Source organism: Bombina bombina, chromosome 7, assembly GCF_027579735.1.
Source record: "Bombina bombina isolate aBomBom1 chromosome 7, aBomBom1.pri, whole genome shotgun sequence".
Taxonomy (NCBI): domain Eukaryota; kingdom Metazoa; phylum Chordata; class Amphibia; order Anura; family Bombinatoridae; genus Bombina; species Bombina bombina.
Genome location: NC_069505.1, coordinates 446386511 through 446408778, shown reverse-complemented (window position 1 = coordinate 446408778; position 22268 = coordinate 446386511). Strand labels below are relative to the sequence as shown.

The 22268-nt window shown below is 42.5% G+C and overlaps 1 protein-coding gene across 1 annotated transcript in view; it reads right to left on the bottom strand.

Moving 5' to 3' along the window:
- Positions 1–22268, bottom strand: part of L3MBTL2 (L3MBTL histone methyl-lysine binding protein 2) — a 270019-nt gene that overhangs the window by 121583 nt on the left and 126168 nt on the right. Inside the window, 1 exon segment of the mRNA XM_053721399.1 lies at positions 21171–21402. Coding sequence (XP_053577374.1) covers positions 21171–21402 — 232 coding nt within the window.

Genomic DNA, 22268 nt, shown 5'->3' with positions numbered 1-22268 from the left:
CATGATCCTTGAGCCTTCAGGGAATTCCAGACAGCGCCCCAACCTAGTAGGCTGGCGTCTGTTGTTACAATTGTCCAATCTGGCCTGCTGAAGGGCATCCCCCTGGACAGATGTGGTCGAGAAAGCCACCATAGAAGAGAATCTCTGGTCTCTTGATCCAGATTCAGCATAGGGGACAAATCTGAGTAATCCCCATTCCACTGACTTAGCATGCACAATTGTAGTGGTCTGAGATGCAGGCGTGCAAAAGGTACTATGTCCATTGCCGCTACCATTAAGCCGATTACCTCCATGCATTGAGCCACTGACGGGTGTTGAATGGAATGAAGGACACGGCAAGCATTTAGAAGTTTTGTTAACCTGTCTTCTGTCAGGTAAATTTTCATTTCTACAGAATCTATAAGAGTCCCCAAGAAGGGAACTCTTGTGAGTGGCAATAGAGAACTCTTTTCTATGTTCACCTTCCACCCATGCGACCTTAGAAATGCCAGAACCAACTCTATGAGACTTGGCAGTCTGGAAACTTGACGCTTGTATCAGAATGTCGTCTAGGTACGGAGCTACCGAAATTCCTCGCGGTCTTAGTACCGCCAGAAGAGAGCCCAGAACCTTTGTAAAGATTCTTGGAGCCGTGGCTAACCCGAAGGGAAGAGCTACAAACTGGTAATGCCTGTTTAGGAAGGCAAACCTTAGGTACCGATAATGATCCTTGTGAATCGGTATGTGAAGGTAGGCATCCTTTAAATCCACTGTGGTCACGTATTGACCCCTTTGGGATCATAGTAAGATTGTCCGAATAGTTTCCATTTTGAACGATGGAACTCTTAGGAATTTGTTTAGGATCTTTAAGTCCAAAATTGGTCTGAAGGTTCCCTCTTTTTTGGGAACCACAAACAGATTTGAGTAAAACCCTTGTCCGTGTTCCGACCGCGGAACTGGATGGATCACTCCCATTAGTAAAAGGTCTTGTACACAGCGTAGAAACGCTTCTCTCTTTATCTGGTTTGCTGACAACCTTGAAAGATGAAATCTCCCTTTTGGAGGAAAAGCTTTGAAGTCCAGAAGATATCCCTGAGATATGATCTCTAACGCCCAGGGATCCTGGACATCTCTTGCCCAAGCCTGGGGCAAAGAGAGAAAGTCTGCCCCCCACTAGATCCGTTTCCGGATCAGGGGCCCTCACTTCATGCTGTCTTAGGGGCAGCAGCAGGTTTTCTAGCCTGCTTGCCCTTGTTCCAGGACTGGTTAGGTTTCCAGCCCTGTCTGTAGCGAGCAACAGTTCCTTCCTGTTTTGGAGCGGAGGAAGTTGATGCTGCTCCTGCCTTGAAGTTACGAAAGGCACGAAAATTAGACTGTCTAGCCCTTGGTTTGGCTCTGTCTTGAGGCAGGGCATGGCCCTTACCTCCAGTAATGTCAGCGATAATTTCTTTCAAACCGGGCCCGAATAATGTCTGCCCTTTGAAAGGTATGTTAAGCAATTTAGATTTAGAAGTCACATCGGCTGACCAGGATTTAAGCCACAGCGCTCTGCGCGCTTGAATGGCGAATCCGGAATTCTTAGCCGTAAGTTTAGTTAAGTGTACTACGGCATCGGAAATAAATGAATTAGCTAGCTTAAGGACTCTAAGCTTGTCTGTAATCTCATCCAATGTAGCTGAGCTAATGGTCTCTTCCAGAGACTCAAACCAGAATGCCGCCGCAGCCGTAACAGGCGCAATGCATGCAAGGGGTTGTAATATAAAACCTTGTTGAACAAACATTTTCTTAAGGTAACCCTCTAACTTTTTATCCATTGGATCTGAAAAAGCACAGCTATCCTCCACCGGGATAGTGGTGCGCTTAGCCAGAGTAGAAACTGCTCCCTCCACCTTAGGGACCGTCTGCCATAAGTCCCGTGTGGTGGCGTCTATTGGAAACATTTTTCTAAATATAGGAGGGGGGAGAAAAGGGCACACCAGGTCTATCCCACTCCTTGTTAATAATTTCTGTAAGCCTTTTAGGAATAGGAAAAACGTCAGTACACGTCGGGTACCCCGCAAAATATTTATCCAGCCTACACATTTTCTCTGGAATTGCAACCGTGTTACAATCATTCAGAGCCGCTAATACCTCCCCTAGCAATACACGGAGGTTCTCAAGCTTAAATTTAAAATTTGAAATGTCTGAGTCCAGTTTACTTGGATCAGATCCGTCACCCACAGAATGAAGCTCTCCGTCCTCATGTTCTGCAAATTGTGACGCAGTATCAGACATGGCTCTAATATTATCAGCGCACTCTGTTCTCACCCCAGAGTGGTCGCGTTTACCCCTAAATTCTGGCAATTTAGATAATACTTCAGTCATAACATTAGCCATGTCTTGCAAAGTGATTTGTATGGGCCGCCCTGATGTACTTGGCGCCACAATATCACGCACCTCCTGAGCGGGAGACGAAGGTACTGACACGTGAGGAGAGTTAGTCGGCATAACTTCCCCCTCGTTGTCTGGTGAAATTTTCTTTACATGTACAGATTGGCTTTTATTTAAAGTAGCATCAATGCAATTAGTACACAAATTTCTATTGGGCTCCACATTGGCCTTTAAACATATTGCACAAAGAGTTTCCTCTGTGTCAGACATGTTTAACAAACTAGCAATGAAACTAGCAAGCTTGGAAAATACTTTTGAAATAAATTTACAAGCAATATAAAAAACGTTACTGTGCCTTTAAGAAGCACAAATAAACTGTCACAGTTGAAATAACAATGAACCAAATTTGTTATAGCAACCAAATTTTCACAGTAAATGCATTAAGTTAGCAAAGGATTGCACCCACCAGCAAATGGATGATAAACCCCTTAATACCCAAAAAACGGATAACAGAATATAAACGTTTTATCACAGTCAAAAGCACAGTCTCACAGGTCTGCTGTGAGTGATTACCTCCCTCAAAACTAGTTTTGGAGACCCCTGGGCTCTGTAGAGACGTCCTGGATCATGGAGGAAGGAATAGGAAGACTGTGACTGAATTCTTACTGCGCAATAAAGCGCCAAAATAGGCCCCTCCCACTCATATTATAACAGTGGGGAAGCTCAGTAAACTGATTTTATTCATAAATAAACGACAGCCATGTGGAAAAATAATGCCCAAAAAGTTTTATCACCAAGTACCTCAGAGAAAAACGATTAACATGCCAGTAAACGTTTTAAAAATAAAATTATGAAATGATATTAATAAGCCTGCTGCTAGTCGCTTTCACTGCAGTGGGGGCTCAAATACAAGTTAAATGTATACAGTATTTTCTTAGTGAAGTTCCATTCCCCAGAAATACCTCAGTGTAAACATACATACATATCAGCCTGATACCAGTCGCTACTACTGCATTTAAGGCTGCACTTACATTACATCGGTATTAGCAGTATTTTCTCAGTCAATTCCATTCCTTAGAAAATAATATACTGCAACATACCTCCTTGCAGGTGAACCCTGCCCGCTGTCCCCTGTTCTGAAGTTACCTCACTCCTCAGAATGGCCGAGAACAGCAAATGGATCTTAGTTACGACCGCTAAGATCATACACAAACTCAGGTAGATTCTTGGAGAAAAAAGGCAGGCACTACTCGGGGGTTTAAAATAACAAAAGAAAACTTTTATTGATAAACATAAGCCCAACAAAACAAAAATAGGCTTAAAAATTACCAACAGCAGTACAGACGAAAGAATGACACAGAGGGACAGACGGCCTGACGCGTTTCGCGCCCCCTAGTGGCGCTTAATCATAGGCTGATTTGGAAAAGACAAGACAACCCTTATATACACAAGGAAATTAACCCCATCATTACCAACATAACTTAATAAATAAAACTAGCATGTATTCTAATGCATTTGAAACTGTGACACGAAATAAATAAAAGAAAAAAAAACATATTTGACACCACCTCATAATGTAATAAAGATTATTTTGTGAATAATATAAATAAATGAATTAGATATTGAGCATAGCCATTTTTTAATATATATATAAAGAAGGAGACCTCACTCATTACTTATCTAGAAAAATTCTAGACTAATAGCCAATTAAATTTTAAGGCAAAGTAGTGAAGTACAAGTAAAAAGGAAAATCATTATATATATATATCTCTAATTGCTCAGAATGATACTGTACCTTAGCGAAAAATATATCTGACTAAATATATCTATATATAAAGAATAGATAATAGAAGAACAGATGAACCTAAGTGTCAATAAAGAAATTAATATCGCATTCTTTATTCATGCCATGTGGTATTCTAGTATGTAATTTTAAAATCCAGTACAGTTCTTTTCTGTCTAGGATTTTATTTTTGTTCCCACCTCTGGGGGGAAGGATAACTCTATCAATGACTTGTATGGACATATCTGCAACATGGCTGAAATGCTGACAATTAAAATGATTTGCTACAGCAGAGTCTACAAAGTAATTTTTCACATCTCTGATGTGCTCACTAGATTCTTCTTCTAATGCTGCCTGAGAAAAAACAACACACTCCGGTGCTGTTTAAAATAACAAACTTTTGATTGAAGATATAAAAACTAATTTTAATAACCACAGTCCTCTCACACGTCCTATCTATTAGTTAGGTGCAAGAGAATGACTGGGTATGATGTAGAGGGGAGGAGCTATATGGCAGCTCTGCTTGGGTGATCCTCTTGCACTTACTGTTGGGGAGGAGATATAATCCCATAAGTAATGGATGACCCGTGGACTGACTACACTTAACAGGAGAAAGAAAAGCATCAATTTTTAGACCTAAATCGCTTAAAAAGGGGGCAAAATTAATAATAAAAAATGTAATGCAAAGTTGTTTCATGCCACTTAACTAAACATTGCATATAGGAATTTCATGGTGTTTACTGATCCTTTAATTAGTATGTAGGATAACCTTATGCTTATCCCAGGCAATAATTAGTACGTAGGATAGCCTTATGCTTATCCCAGGCATTAATTAGTATGTAGGATATCCTTATGCTTATCCCATGCATTAATTAGTATGTAGGATAGCCTTATGCTTATCCCAGGCATTAATTAGTATGTAGTATACCCTTATGCTTATCCCAGGCAGTAATTAGTATGTAGGATAGCCTTATGCTTATCCCAGGCAGTAATTAGTATGTAGGATAGACTTATGCTTATCCCAGGCATTAATTAGTTTGTAGGATAGATTTATGCTTAAATCAGGCTAAACATTAAAGTTTCATTATTCAGAGCACACAATTTTAAACAAGTTTCCAAATCACTTCTATTACCTAAATGAGCACAACATTTTTATATGCACACTTCCTGAGGCACCAGCTACTACTGAGCATGTGAAGGACGCACACATAGATGTATATGCATTTTGTTATTGGTTGATGGCTGTCACATGATGCAGTGGGAAGGGAAATTAAACTCATTCTGAAATTTGTAAGAAGAAAATCTACTACTCATTTAAATTTAAAATTTTAACTGGCTTTGTTCGCTTATTTAAAGGAGGGAGAACAGCCAATGGTTCAGAAAGTGCAGCATTAGTCTGTAATGAACAAAGAGTACGTGGATTAGATTGGTGCTAAACATGAGCTGAAGAAGGCGCTGACCTAATGATGGCGTTCAGGAGACTCCGTTTGTTGGGTAGATTGGGACAGAATCGCATTGCTGCATTATAGCATAAATGATAAGTTGATAAGCTAGAGCTGCACCAGTTTGCTCCATGGTACCAGTAAGGAAATAGTATCAGAGATAAACTGAGCCGTATAAAGCACACAAATAGCAATGCCTCAAGGAAAGAAAAAGCCCAACTGGTTAACACTCAAAAGGTAAGAAAAAACAAAGTACTGTTCAAATAAGCACTGAAAAATGTAATAAACATAAAGTAGTACTGTTCAAATAAGCGCTGAAAAAAATGTAATACAGTAACAATAAACATAAAGTACTGTTCAAATAAGCGCTGAAAAAATGTAATACAGTAACAATAACCATAAAGTAGTACTGTTCAAATAAGCGCTGAAAAATGTAATACAGTAACAATAACCATAAAGTAGTACTGTTCAAATAAGCGCTGAAAAAATGTAATACAGTAACAATAAACATAAGGTACTGTTCAAATAAGTGCTGAAAAATGTAATACAGTAACAATAAACATAAGGTACTGTTCAAATAAGCGCTGAAAAATGTAATACAGTAACAAACATAAGTACTTACTGTTCAAATAAACGCTGAAAAATGTAATACAGTACCAATAAACATAAAGTAGTACTGTTCAAATAAGCGCTGAAAAAATGTAATACAGTAACAACATAAGGTACTGTTCAAATAAGCGCTGAAAAATGTAATACAGTAACAATAAACATAAGGTACTGTTCAAATAAGCGCTGAAAAATGTAATACAGTAACAATAAACATAAGGTACTGTTCAAATAAGCGCTGAAAAATTTAATACAGTAACAATAAACATAAGGTACTGTTCAAATAAGCGCTGAAAAATGTAATACAGTACCAATAAACATAAAGTAGTACTGTTCAAATAAGCGCTGAAAAAATGTAATACAGTAACAATAAACATAAAGTACTGTTCAAATAAGGGCTGAAAAATGTAATACAGTAACAATAAACATAAGTACTGTTCAAATAAACGCTGAAAAATGTAATACAGTAACAATAAACATAAGGTACTGTTCAAATAAGCGCTGAAAAAATGTAATACAGTAACAATAAACATAAGGTACTGTTCAAATAAGCACTGAAAAATGTAATACAGTAACAATAAACATAAGGCACTGTTCAAATAAGCGCGGAAAAAAATGTAATACAGTAACAATAAACATAAACCGAAAGCTGCTTCAGCCGAAGCAAAAACATCAAACTTGTAAAATCTTGAAAAAGTATGTAAGGAGGATCAGGTAGTCGCCTTACAAATCTGATCCATAGAGGCCTCATTCTTAAAGGCCCAAGAGGAAGCCACTGCTCTAGTGGAATGAGCCGTTATCCTCTCAGGAGGACGATGTCCTACTGTCTGGAAAGCTAAGCGGATGACACTCCTCAACAAAAAAGATAGGGAAGCCGAAGTAGCCTTCTGCCCTTACACTTCCCTGAATAGCCAGCAAAGAAGAAGATTGTCTAAACTCCTTAGTAAAAAAAGGGGTAATCTCCAGCAGTGAGCAAAGTGACTTTAATTTTTAAACAAAGGTCAAATACAGTAACGTTTCCGGCTAACAATAAGCCCTTTCTCAAGCCTTGAGAAAGGGCTTATTGTTAGCCCGAAACGTTGCTGTATTTGACCTTTGTTTGAAAATTAAAGTCACTTTGCTCACTGCTGGAGATTACCCCTTTTTTACTTGAATTGTTTGGGCTTGGTTAGCCCCCTCCGTGCACTTGTGAGTAGTGGGTGCTGTATCCATTTCTATTTATCTAAACTCCTTAGTAGTCTGAAGATAGAACTTCAAGGTGCGAACCATGTCCACATTGTGAAGTAAGCGTTCCTTCAATGAAGGAGGATTAGGACACAAGGAAGGAACCACAATCTCTTGATTGATGTTGCGATCTGACACAAACTTAGAAAGAAAACCTAATTAAGTACGTAAAACTGCCTTATCTGCATGAAAAATCAGATAAGGGGGCTCACATTGCAAAGCAGAGATATCAGAAACTCTGCGCGCAGAGGCAATAGCCAATAAAAAGAGAAACTTCCAAGAGAACAATTTAATGTCAATGGAATGCAGAGGCTCAAACGGAACCTGTTGCAAAACCCGAAGAACAAGATTTAGGCTCCAAGGAGGAGCCCCAGATCTAAACACAGGTCTGATCCTAATCAGAGCCTTAACAAAGGACTGCATTTCTGGAAGCTCAGCCAGTCTCTTGTGCAATAAAGCCGACAGGGCCGAAAATTTGTCCCCCTCAGGGAACTAGCAGAAAGGCCCTTCTCCAGCCCATACTGGAGAAAAGATATTGATCCTGGCAACCTTAACTTTGTCTCAGGAAAAACCACACTCTTCAAACCAGAATAAGTAGGTCCTCCACACCTTGTGGTAGATACACAGAGTAACTGGTTTACAAGCTTGAATAAGAGTATCAATGACGTTCTCAGAGAAACCTCTCTTGGCTAAGACTAAGCGTTTAATCTCCACGCAGTCAGCCTCAGAGAATCTGTGATGAACAAATTGACCTTATATCAGCAGGTCTCTGCAACAAGGTAACTTCCACGGAGGAGATGGGGACATCCCCACTAGATCAGAGAACCACATCCTTCGCGGCCACGATGGAGCAATCAGGATTACTGATACCCGCTCCTGCTTGATGCGGGCCACCACTTGAGAAAGAAGCAGTAATGGAGGAAAAAGATATACGAGTTTGAACCTCCAGGGCACTGCTAGTGCATCTATTAGATCCGCTTGGGGATCCCTTGACCTCGACCCGTACCTGGGTAGTTTGGTATTGAGATGGGACGTCATGAGATCCATCTCCGGCGTCCCCCACTTGCTGCATATCTCTGCAAACACCTCGGGATAGAGAGACCTTTCCCCTGGATGGAAGGATTGCCTGCTGAGAAAATCCGCCTCCCAGTTGTCCACAACCGGAATGTGGATCGCTGACAGCAAACAGCTGTGGGCCTCCGCTCACCCCAGAATCTGAGATATTTCCTTCATTGCCAAGAAACTTCTTGTCCCCCCTGATGGTTGATGTAAGCCACCGAGGTTATATTGTCTGATTGGAATCTGATAAACTGGGACGAACCCAGAAGTGGCCAAGCTTTCAAGGCCTTTAAGATTGCCGTAGTTCCAAAATATTGATCGGGAGGGAGGACTCCTCCCGAGTCCACAACCCCTGTGCCTTCCTGGCACCTGGCCTTTGCATTTAGGCGAATAATTTGCATGTTCGCATCACAGATAAAATAATTAGCAATTGTCAGAGCTTTAGTTCTGTCTTGAATATCCTTGAGGGGAGACTCCACCTCAATGAGTTCCAACAAAGAGTCACACCAGTAGGTAGCCGCTCTGGCAACCGTGGCAACTGCAGCTGCCGGTTGAAACAAAAATTCTCAATGTTGAAACATCTTTCTCAGGAAGGTTTCCATTTTCTTATCCATTGGTTCTCTGAACGAAGAACTATCTTCAACAGGTATAGTAGTATGTTTAGCAACCTTAGAGATAGCACCATCCACCTTAAGAATGGAGCCCCACAAATCCAGTTCAGAGTCCGTGACTGGGAACAACTTTTTAAAAGTAGACGAGGGGGGAAAGGAAGAACCAATTCTTTCCCATTAGATCTTAAAGGGACACTGAACCCAAATTTTTTCTTTCATGATTCAGATAGAGCATGGAATTGTAAGCAATTTTCTAATTTACTCCTATTTTAAAATTTTCTTCATTCTCTTGGTATCTTTATTTGAAATGCAAGAATGCAAGTTTAGATGCCGGCACATTTTTGGTGAACAACCTGGGTTGTTCTTCCTGATTGGTGGATAAATTCATCCACCAATAAAAAAGTGCTGTCCAGGGGGCTGTCCAGCCCCAGTAAGGATTACCAATGTGGGCGACAACCCGCATCGACACATATGACAGCGGTAAGAACTCTCAGTGGTTCCAAGTGCTATCCTCGGCTGCCTTACATAAACATGCTGAAGTTAGCACAACAGGTCCTCCTAGCCAAACTGAGGTGGGCTGAACATGGAGCAGCTGGCGGGGTACTAGGTGAGGGAGCAGAGCGTTAGTGGAGCAGGGCCTGTCTGCACAGATACACCCGCCTTGCATAGGCGGCCTCTGCCCCTGGGACAAAGCAGCTGGAAACAAAGCAGATTTCTGGGACACTTAGATAACTGCTGGGTGAAGTCACTGTTGAACAATAAGACCCTAAGGTGATACAGAATCTGCTTGGGCCTGTTGGAGTGAGAAGCCATACACTGTTAAAGCCTAACAAATAACAGACCATAGTGCAACACCCGACATTCACAGACAGGGATGCAATTCTCTTTCTGCATATACTAAATGTTGGTTGGGGGATGTCTAGTAGAAGATCCCCAAAATCAAGTAAGGGTTCTCAATCCCCTAACATGGAGAACTATCTGATCCTGCCAGACCCACCTTCCTGCTCCAGCAGAGACTCAACTGAGGCTGGCAGGCATACGGCCCGACTCAGTCTCAGAACGATGAACACAGGCATCATGGATATGTCACCAAAGAGGACATTAAGCATTTATCTTCAAAGAATGACATTAAAGAAACAATATCAGATGTTAAACATATGTTTACCAAACTCAAGAAGGATATTGTGGCAGTAGAGCATAGGGTCGTTCAGGTGGAAGAAATGCAGGAAACCTTACGCTCTGACCTTCAGCATCAAGCGAGCTGTATACAAGCTCAAGACGCTACAGTACAGAGTTTGACTGATAGAGTTGAAGATCTCGAAAATAGAAGTCGGCGGAACAACTTACGACTCAGAGGGGTCCCAGAGTAAATCAGCGCCCCTGATATAAGTCAATACATTCAGGAATTATTCAAATTTATTAAGAACTCTCCAAATGCAGCAGACGTTCAGGTGGAGCACGCACATAGAGCTTTGAGGCCTAAGCCACCAGGGACGGTCCACCCAGGGACATAATTGTCAAGCTCCTACCTTATAAAGATAGAGGAGATATCCTAATGCATTCCAGGAGCAAGCATCCTATTATGTATGACGGCACGGAGATACAGGTTTTCACTGACTTGTGTCCAACCACGCTTCAGAAGCATAGAGATCTGCGCTACATGACGTCCACACTCAAGGACCAACAGTCCCAGTACAGGTGGGGGTTTCCGACTTGCATCATCACCTTGAGGAAAGGAACAACTGCCATCTTCAGATCAACAGCAGATCTCCAGGCTTTCAACCAAGCCGTGGGCATACAGATAAGACCATTAGGAATGGGAACAAACCCTGTACCAGCTAGGCCTGAAGCAGAGCATGGTGAAGGAGGGGTCCGGCCTATCTAAAGTATTTATGACAGAAACTTACCAAGTTGCCTGAAAAATCCAGATAAATGGTTGGGTCTTTCATCTAGGATCGTTGCCTCCTCTGCACTCCGGACTCAGTGTCAGATAAGTTGATGTTTTCATATATTATTTTTGGTGTAAACATATAGCATAACATGCACCATTACTGTTTGTTGTTTCTGTGTGTGCATCGTGGACCCTGGTAATAAGCTGGCTCCACTGTGGGGTGGTACAGACTCTGTTGTTCCTGGCCTGAGGTTATAGCATGTCCTCGAGGGACACCTCATCCTGGACGCTAATTAAAAGAGGACTGATAATTTCTGAATGGGAGGGGCTTTGTACAATGGTTGTTTTGTGGGGAATTATTGCTCTATATGCTGGGGATTTGCATTGATGCCTTTTTGATATTACCTTGTACAGCTGCATATGTTATAGGAGGATGATTCTCATAACTTCCCCACAAGGCATATAACATAACACACACAATATTTGGGGGGATAGCTTTCACGAGCTTAGTGCATGGTGGATAGGATATATTAGAGGGCGGAGACCCCAGGGGACATCATCACAGTCCTGATCCAGGTAAAATGTATTTGTTATGTTTTAAATGGATGTTAGTGTTTTTGCCTCTGACTGTATTCATCCTTCAGACTTGGTAGGACCCACCCTTAGGTTCACGTCAGAGAAACTAGAGCATTACAGGCTGACAACACTACACCCTCGCTAGGAAGGTGATCCCCACGATCAGGGTTCCTTAGGGAACACCAGAGCTGGTACTTTCTTATGCCTTAATCTATACTGCATTGGGTTGCCTCTTATAAGTGGGGGGTGGGTTCGGCAGGTACCGCACACTGATGGCTTGTGGGCTTGCTTCACTAGATAGATCAACTTCACGTGGGTTGGTTCCCGCACAATAGGACACGGAAGGAAGCGGGAACGGAGGGGACAACACTGTGGATCCTACTTACATAAAGCCTAAAGGGGCGAAAGCCGTTCATACTAACACTACGGTTAATCAATTGGGGTCACCACCTGTCGGGAGGCATACTAAGTTTACTGGGGTGCTATATGATACAACCATTTAACTGTTGTTCACATTCTTGGTTCTAATTATGGTATTAAATGTTTTTTTACTAGGGTTACATCTACCTACAATTATTATTAGCTAATTTTACACACCAATAAATGAGAGTATTGGGGTTACTACTCCTTGTTATATATTTTAATTATCTTTTCTATTTGATACTGACGGGCACATTGTATGGTAGGCCCCTGACCTTGGCAAACCTGTACTTCCCGAACACTGCACAGGACCTGTTTTTCAAAAATGTTACCCACAAACTATTAGAAGTCCAAAAGGGGATCCTTTTTTTGGGTGGGGATTTCAATATATCACTAAACCCTAATTTTGACACTTCGGATGGTCACTCCAGCACTCCCCACAGGGTGATTAAGTATCTTATCAGGTCCTTTAAGGACCTTGTCCTCCATGATATTTGGCGTACGCTACACCCGTCCACCAAAAACTACACTTTCTACTCTCACCCGCATAGGAAGTACACAAGAATAGATTACCTCTTTACAGACTCAGCGGGCCTTTCCATTACAACTAATAGCTACATTCATCCAATTACATGGTCAGACCACGCACCTGTCAGACTGGCCTAGCATTCCTGTAACCCCTATTGTCTGGAGGATGGACGAAACCATGCTAGATGGTCAGTCTTTAAGACAAGAGCTGCATAACAAAATGGAAGAATACTTCTGACTAAATTGTAATGATTCTCTTGACAGTACCATGGTATGGGAGGCGCACAAGTGGTTTCTCAGAGGCATCTTAATTAAATACAGAGCTGCTGCAAACAAAATTAAACAAGATCTTTATACGGCTCTACTGGCGCAGGTGACCCAAGCCGAATTGGCGCACAAGGAGCAGCCTGCAAATGAGATATTGCAGGAAAACCCGACGGCGTTTAGGACTGCTCTTTTGCACCATCTGGAAAAGGAACAGCAAAAAAAAAAGCACTGATACTTAGGCAACAATTTTTTGAACAAGGCAATAAAGCGGGTAGGCTCCTAAAAAAAAAAAAAATTTCCTGAAACCCCAAAAAAAGTCTCGATGCCTTCTTTTCCAAAATTTTTTAAATAAAGATAGCAAGAGAACGAAGAAAAATTGATAATAGGAGTAAATTAGAAAGTTGCTTAAAATTGCATGCCCTATCTGAATTATGAAAGAAAACATTTAGGTTCAGTGTCCCTTTAATAATGTTTAATGTTTAATAATGTTTGCCACTGAGGGCCACAGACACCGCCGTTTGTAACTGCACGGCGAAGTCCGCAGGAAGAAGGACCCTTCCGGATGGAGGATTAAGTGTGCTATGGGGAATTGCATGTGGAGTGGATAATGTAGCAAGGGTAGTAATCTAACAGGATGCCAAGTCCTGAGAGGTGGATGGCTCAGAGGGACTAAGAGCCTTAGCATGCTTGTCTCCCATCTTAGACTTTGACGGTGTTAAGGAATGTTGAACATAATTGAGTCGGTGGGAAAACCACGGCCTCCTCACAATATAAACAGATATGATTTAGTACAGGAGGAGTACCTTCTCACATGTCCTCCATAGCTTAGGTTATACCCACAGAAGGACACAAATAAAAACGTTTTTTATTATAGAAAACTGCACCTTTATACTCCCAATGGCTGGGGCACTCACCACCTCCTAGACCCAGACAGTTAACAGAAGAAACGCTCTCCTCAGGTTCAAGTCTCAGCCGGAATGAAGGAAATGAACATAGATAACACCTGGTCACATGGAGTGCAAGACAGTACTTCCCCTGTTATTACAAGTACAGAAAGTAATAGGAGCTGTGCAACACTTTCAAAAACTAAAGTGAAACTTAAAAGTGAAACCTATTTGTTCCAGCCAAAAACACACAGTCTATCAGCCCAGGAAAAAAAATCACACAAAGCAGCATGTAAATAATTAATACACTGATTAATTAACCCCAACTGTTCAATAAACCCCCTTCAGAGTATATTAACCCTGGATCCTATCAAGGTATAAAGGAGCCACACTGTGACCCTGTTATAGCGTTTTATGTGTAAAAATTGAAACAATCTTACCTCCAGAATCCATGCTGTGGAACAGAACACAGCCTCTCAAGTGTGACAGTCTTATAGCAGCGATCCTGACATGGACTTGAATGAGAGAAAGCAAGCAGTGAAACTCGTCAACACTGATTGCTTAGGAGCTGTTAGCAGTAGTCTGGACGGTTTTGCAGAAATACTTTCCCTGCATCTCCAGACTCTTTCATCAATACTCTCACTGAGAGGTTGACTTGACTACTTAAAACTCCAATCCTATCTAGAAGGGCAGATATCCTTTTTCAGGACTCACCGAATCTTCTGACACTTCTCTGCCACTTCCTAACGTGACAAAAGGCAAAAAATGACTGGGGTAATAAGGAAGTGGGAGGGATATTTAAGCATTTGGCTGGGGTGTCTTTGCCTCCTCCTGGTGGCCTGGTGTTGTATTTCCCAACAGTAAGGAACTCCCCCTATCTTAGGAAGTAAAAATGTAATACAGTAACAATAAACATAAGGTACTGTTCAAATAAGCGCTGAAAAAATGTAAAACAGTAACAATAAACATAAGGTACTGTTCAAATAAGCGCTGAAAAAATGTAATACAGTAACAATAAACATAAAGTACTGTTCAAATAAACGCTGAAAAATGTAAAACAGTAACAAACATAAGGTACTGTTCAAATAAGCACTGAAAAAAATGTAATACAGTAACAATAAACATAAAGCACTGTTCAAATAAGTGCAGAAAAATGTATAACAATAACCATAAAGAACTGTTCAAATAACCTCTGGTAAAAACATAAAATTATGCTTACCTGATAATTTCATTTTCGTCTGAAGGGAAGAGTCCATAGCTGCATTCATTAGTTTTGGGAAATACAGAACCTGGCCACCAGGAGGAGGCAAAGAGACCCCAGCCAAAAACGTAATACCTCCCCCACTTCCCTCATGCCCCAATCATTCTGCCAAGGGAACAAGGAACAGTAGGAGAAATATCAGGTTGCAAAAAAGGTGCTAGAAGAACAAAAAACTACAACCACCTCATAGAGAAAAAACACGGGCGGGAGCTGTGGACTCTTCCCTTCAGAAGAAAATGAAATTATCAGGTAAGCATAATTTATGTTTTTCTTCCACCGCTGCATTTATTACTTTTGGGAAAACAATACCCAAGCTAGAGGACACTGAATGCAAACAGGTGGGTACAAAAGGCGGCCCCTTCGAAAGGCACCACAGCCTGAATTACTCAACACCCAAAAAATGTAAGTACAATCGACACAATCCCAGGTAACTGCACATTAGTTACACCGCCGGCAAAGCCGAACTAGAGACCACTCGGACCCAAAGCCCATCAGGTCCAAACAACCTCCGAGGCGTTTGCCCCACGGGTCACAACTCCCAAGAAGGTACCAATCCAAAGACAAGGACCGCATCTGCCCCCCAAAAGGGAAACCAGAGTCCAGGAAAATCCAAAGGAACCTTTCCTACTAAACGCCTATAGAACAACCCATGGTTGTCTTACAATAGCAACGCCCAGGGAGACAAGCTCCCTACAAACACAAGGACCTAAGAAAAGGATCCATACACAGGGAAACACATCCCAAAAAGGATTCGAGTCCCTAATCCCTTACTATACCCTAAGGTACTCCAGGAAAACCATGAGTCCCCTGATACCCCATAACATATCTAGACCTGGAGGCTAGACAGGCAGAGAGAGCAGAAACCGGATAACTATCCCAGCAGCTAGAAAAGAGCTCTCCAAAAGAAAACTCAAACCGCCTGAACAGGAACTCTCACAGACTAGCTTCCAGGAGGAAGGCTGGACTCCTATTTTTAACCCAAAACACCTAAAGACGCTTCAAGTTTGATAGCGTCCAGACAAGTGCAATTAGCTGTAGCTGGTTACACATCACAGAGCAAATAGCTGTAGATGGTTCCAACTGCAAACCTTCCAAGGGCTTACAGCCTTCAGAGAGCGGGTTCCAAGGAGCGCCCCCTCCCGGCACCAGATGCCAGTAGAAAAAAGGAGGTGATCCAAAGTCTTCCCACAAAGGAGAGGACCAACACTAAGAAAACGGTCAACACTGCATAGAGTAAACGATCCCCAACCTTCCCTCCAGGATAATGATTCCAGCCCAAAGGCTAATCAAAGACCGAAGACAAGAGTCCCAGACTTCTGGAAGAGAAATGAAGGATCAACGAGGAACAAAGTTCCCAGTTAAACCGCTGCTACAAACGGCATGCTACCGTGAGTCAGGATAAACATTGTGCTCGTTTACCAGACCCCCTACACGCTGTCTTTGTCAAAAAAGGAACACTTCCCAAGGGAAGAAGGCCCTTAGACCCTCAGTATCCATATATCAAAGCCAATTCATAGCAGAAGCCCCAAAGGGAGCAAACCCTCAGCCTCCCCCTGCAGGAACGGAGGAACCAGACACTACATTGCAGCTCCCCTTCCAGGATCCTGAAATGCAAGAAGGGAAAAAAAAACCCTTGCAAGGCAAGAACCAAGGACCCACAGAACTCCACAGATACTAAGGTGACTCCGACCCGGAGAACCCAACCCAAACTCTAGAAGAGAAGGGAATGAAAACAACGGAAAAGCACCCTACTATAGAGGCGAGACCCCTCGGCCATATCGCAAACCCAGTTGAAAGACACCTGGAGTCTACAGGAACATCTTAAGTGCACCAGAAGACCAGTAGGGACCCGTCAGAAGGACCTAAAGCCTAAACCACAGTCATATAGGCATCCCTCACAGAGCCCCATCCCCTACAAGAGAGGCCCGCGGGACCACAAATATCTAGTATGAAACCAAACCGTCCACACCTGGCCAAGGAAAGACATGGACCAAGGCCAGGGTCCTCGACAAGGAGTCGATCGAAAAATACAACCTCCAAAGGAACCCTAAACTGCCTCCTACAAGATAGAGCGCACCTCTAAAGTCCATAGACTTGGCGATCTAGCAATAGCCTCAAACCCAAGAGTCACGAAGAACTCCTGAATGGTCTAAGATGCAGCAACCAGTGCAAATGGATCGCAAGGAAATCTTGTAGGCTAGCGGCAACATGTGTTACACACACAGGCAAGGTAGCAATCAACACCCGAAGGTGAATGATACCTCTAGGCCTTGCTCGCCATCCCAGAGAGTTAACGTAAGGCACCATCCACGAAGCCCCTAACGGAGCATTGAGGATAAGTGGGCAACTACCACTGCACCCGACCTTGACTTCTCACTGACAAGCCCTAAGGATAGAGTTGCAACAAGGACGCAAGACACCCGGACGTCAAAGACAGTGGTCAGACTAAAAGGTATAAAATGGAATAGGCAATAGTCAGAGATCCTTGAAGGAACTATCTTCCAAAAAAACTACTTTAAGCAGGCAAATCCTGGAGCTGTAGCCCCCCACAGAAGGCAGGGAACCCCTGCCCACCACCTCTTAGAGTAACAAAACTCGGAACAGAGGAAGACAAACATGCCCATGCATCCAAACCAGATGATCCACCCAAGGCGGGAAGGAATGATACTCTGCCACTGCAAGAAAACGTGTAATAGGCTAAAGAATCAGCGTCTGGAAGATCTTCGAGTGAAAACTCAAATCGTTAATCACTGGGCACACCAGACCACAAAGGTCACACACATCTACCAACTTCCAAAGAATGGAAATAACGGTTCTGAGTCCCCAGAGACCTGAAGAACCATTACACCGTCTGCAAAAAAAGCAGATCAGTAACCCAGGCGAGTAGCCTGAGCCAACCAATCTCAGATTGGCACTCACAACCCTCCGTCCGGAGGGGTTGCATATAAACAACAGGCCTCATACTTTGGTAGGATCCGAGCCCGGAGTCCATAGAATAGGCCAAGAGACATTCTCAGCACCACGAAGGTGACATGAACCATGGTAACAGCCGAAAAAGCGCTCGACCAGTACCAGCCTTGTATAAAGGACACTCCTGAACTGGTTACGGTCCAAGAAAATTTGACCCGAAGGATCAATAAATGAACTAGAAAGCAGAATTCTAATATTCAACAAGTGCGCAACTTCCGAGGGAGTGCCCACGCGACCACAAGTCGCAAGTATCGGTTCCAGAGAAGAACGCTCATAAAACGAAAATCTAACAGACATGAACTTAAGGAAACAAATTAAACACATCCATCCAGATCAAAAGTAAAATGAAGGCAGCACCCATCGGGTGAACGCCCAAAGAGAATGAAAACGACAACCAGGACCAGCCGATTAGAAGCCCCATTCACCCAAACTCAGAACTGGAACCGAAAACTTAAAGAAAAAAAATAAAACAGACGTCAAAGAGAGATTGCTTCATCCCCAAACGTCATATCAATTTTACCATCCAGCATCTAAGGCCTAGGATCCCTCACCCCACTAGGACTGGGATCCTCCGACATTGCCAAAACCTGTCTCAAAAGCACACGAAGGTGAGCCAGCCTATAATGGAAGGCAAAATCATCCCTCGCCGGATCTACTGAAGATCCATTTGGGGCGCCTGAAGCGTTTCCCCCGAAGGCCGAATTGAATCGGGCGATCCCACGCTCGACGGGCCTTGGTTAACGGAACACGGACAGTATCTTAGAAATACTTCACTTGGGAGATATAAATGAGTCAGTGCCATAGAAATAGCCGGACCGTGCTGTAACCTCAGGCGGAAATAAGCCACCCTCCGGATAAGGAGTAAAGGCTATAGGGACACCAGAGTGTGTAGCCGGGAAAGGGTCTGGGGCACGCGCCTCACAGGTCATGGAAACCTCGGAGGCGGATGGCTCAACGCACTCTAAGCTCCCTGATTTGGGAGAAGAGAGTACTCTAGAACGGCAATCGTAACATAACTGATGGGCATTGATTACCTGAACCATTTCATATTCATCACAAGACACATTCTCCGTGTCTCGCATATCAGAATCCTCCATAATCTTGGGAATACAAAAATGACAAAACTAACTGGCACCCCTTGACACCCCCAATAGCTGGGACACTCACCACCTCCTGTGAACCAGACAACCCACAAGCTAGACTCTTTTGGTCGCACACAGTCAGCATAAGGAAGTGAAAAACAACACAACCGCACCCGTCATGAGGTGCACCGTGCCAGTCACAGAAAGGGCGCGCAATCCTGAGAGATTGCGTCATTAAAAGAAGGCCGTTATGTTCCGTAAGGCTGTGAGCCTAGGTATAGCTACATATTTGCAGATAGAACCATATAACAAACATGATTATAGTCCCTCCTGTTCAATAATCCCCCTCAGGAGATATTAACCCATGATTCCTTCTTAAGATAAAAGGAGTCCCACTGGGACCCTACCTTGATTCGTCAACAATACATTACATATTGAAATAAAATGAAACGATCTTACCGGAATCTACTCCGCGGAACAGGAACAAGGCCCTTCAAGTGTGACATATAGTAGCCTCGCTTCTGACATGGACTTGAGTGAATAAAAGGTAGGCAAAAAAAAGGTAGGTCTCCCTGCATCTCCGGACTCTAACTTTCATCCATGCTCTCACTGAGAGGCTGACAGGATTACTTAAAACTCTATTCGCATTGCGATGATTACTACCCTCCATAAGAGACAATCTCCAACTTCTGACACTTCTCTGCCAACCTCCTGGGACGAAAGGCAAAGAATGACTGGGGGATGAGGGAAGTGGGGAAGGTATTTAATCTTTTGGCTGTGGTGTCTTTGCCTCCTCCTGGTGGCCAGGTTCTGTATTTCCCAAAAGTAATGAATGCAGCTGTGGACTCTTCCCTTTTAAGAAGAAAAAGGCTTACATAGAAAATAACAGCACATAAAAATATTTAAATAAAATTTGTGCCCCAAATTTAAAGTCAAGCACCAATGATGAGAGTTGCCTTACCACCTTCCACTGGTCCTGATAACCTTCCTACATGATGAAAATGTTCCAGCAACACAGGGACAGGAAATAATTATAACACAGAAAAGCCTTAACTCACCAACGCTAAAGCTAAAAACCCGAAGGTAACAAGCAGAAAAGCAGCAATATTGTGCATAGCTCAGAGGTAACTTCTGGGCGAGTTAAGCAGACCACACTAAATTTAACACACCTCAAAAAAGTAAAGTAACCTCAAAAAACTACGTTGTTTTTTTGTTTTGTTTTTAAAGTGCCTAAAAATGCTATAAACTGCTAGTATATGGTGTATGGTGTACAAATATATGTCCCAAGACTATGTGACGCATGTGACCATTAAAAGCTGGTGGACTATGAAGGTACTTACCTCTTAGCACCTCTATCCACTGTGCTTTCCTCAGTTACAGCAACTTGCTTTTAGTAGACAATCCTATCCTAAACAGTACTAGCACACCCCCATGGATCTAAATCCACATTTCACCTGAGGAGGGCTGTGGATCCAAAAGAAATAGCTCACTGTAGACCAGGGGATTGGTGGACAAGTCCACATTTCACCTGAGGAGGGCTGTGGATCCACAAGGAGCAGCTCACTGTAGACAAGGGGATTGGTGGACAAGTCCACATTTCACCTGAGGAGGGCTGTGGATCCACAAGAAGTAGCTAAGTCCATATTTCACCTGGGAAGCCTGTGACATTTCTAAGAAAAGACCTTTCACTTCCTTGCTGCTAACTCCTTGTCTGCTCCTCTCAACGTGGAGGATTCTGGCCTCAGATCGGTTAGAAGATCCCCTTATAAATGATGAGTAGATCTTGCGCTTCACTTTCACCTCACTCCTCATCAAGGAGGCAAAAGAAAATGACAGAGGATCATGGGAAGTGGAAAGGATTTAAAGTTCTGGTGTGTTGGGGTGTCTTTTGCCTCCTCCTAGTTATCAGGAGGGGAATATTGCCACTTGTGGACTTTTTACCATCATCTGATGAAAGGAAACATTTTTACATCTATTGAGACGTGTACAGAAACACTACACTAGCCATCTATTCGAAAACCATAAATATTATACGGATAAACATCCTCTTCTTGCAGACATCTTAACATTATATTTTAACAGTTTTTTTTAAATGTAATAATACTTTATTAACCATTTCCCTACAGGTACTATGCTTCCGCTCTAGAAGCTTCTAGCTATAGGAACACTGAACTCAGACATTCAATTTCACACATATGCTTTGCCTCTTCCACGTACCTGTAGCCTTAACGTTGTGGCCAACTCTTTGAGACCAGCCCACAGGGTGAATAATGGGGCTAGTCATGTGACACCAGAAGTCATCCTCACTCTCCCCATCCTCGTACAAAAGTCGAAGCCGCCCTCCAAACACGGTATCAACCACAGCTAACCTGGTGCACGACACCTGTATTTTATCTACCACCTCAAGCCGCATGCCTTGTCGGAACCTGCACTTCAGACTCTCAACCATCTGAAATAGAGTACACAGGTAAGAAGAAAAACGTCAGGGCAAGTTGTCCCCAGAAGGAGAACACTTGCACAAAAGTAGAGCCGTGGAGTTGGAATCAGAAGCAATTTTATGTGAGGTCAGAGCTGACTTCAGTACTGTTTAAACATGTTAAACTATTTGTGTTTGCATGAAAAGGATATGGTAAAGCTGTCTATTCTAATGATAAATCTAACAGGTAGTGCATACGGATTGATGGGAAGGCATACACACATATCCCACTCTAAGCATTACTAAACGATCAGAGGCATAACCCTTAAGTATAAGACCAAGGGAGGAGGGTTTTTTTCCATCATGGAACATCAATTTTTAAAAAAATACAAAAACTTTAATACATTGCCCTCTTTTGAATGCACTAAAGCCTTTACTATACCTTTAACACAAATACTGAAGCAGCGTTTGACAAGAAGACAAAAAGCTTTAGAAACTGCAGGGAAGCTTTGCAGACCACATGAAGAACTGGAGCAGTGCAGCTCATACCTACGTCTTCTGACAGAACTGTCTCAAGCAATTCATGCAGCAGGTTGTGATTTTAACTTCCTCTGTGGTCTGTCCCATCCTCAGCAAGTATTCTAATTGGGACATCTATAATGCTATATGGTATTATTTAGTAACTTAGTTCACCATTATTGATGCATATTAAAAGGACCATTAAACTAGATATTTTAGTAATGGATAAAATGTTTCATTATTGAAAATGAAACATTGTTGCAATATACAGTATATTATTTTGCTCCCTATTGCTGTAAAAACAAATCTGAAATTTGTAATTTTTCTACTTTCTCCCAAGGAGGCTTGGGTTAATACTTTTAGCTAATTTATCTGTGAGG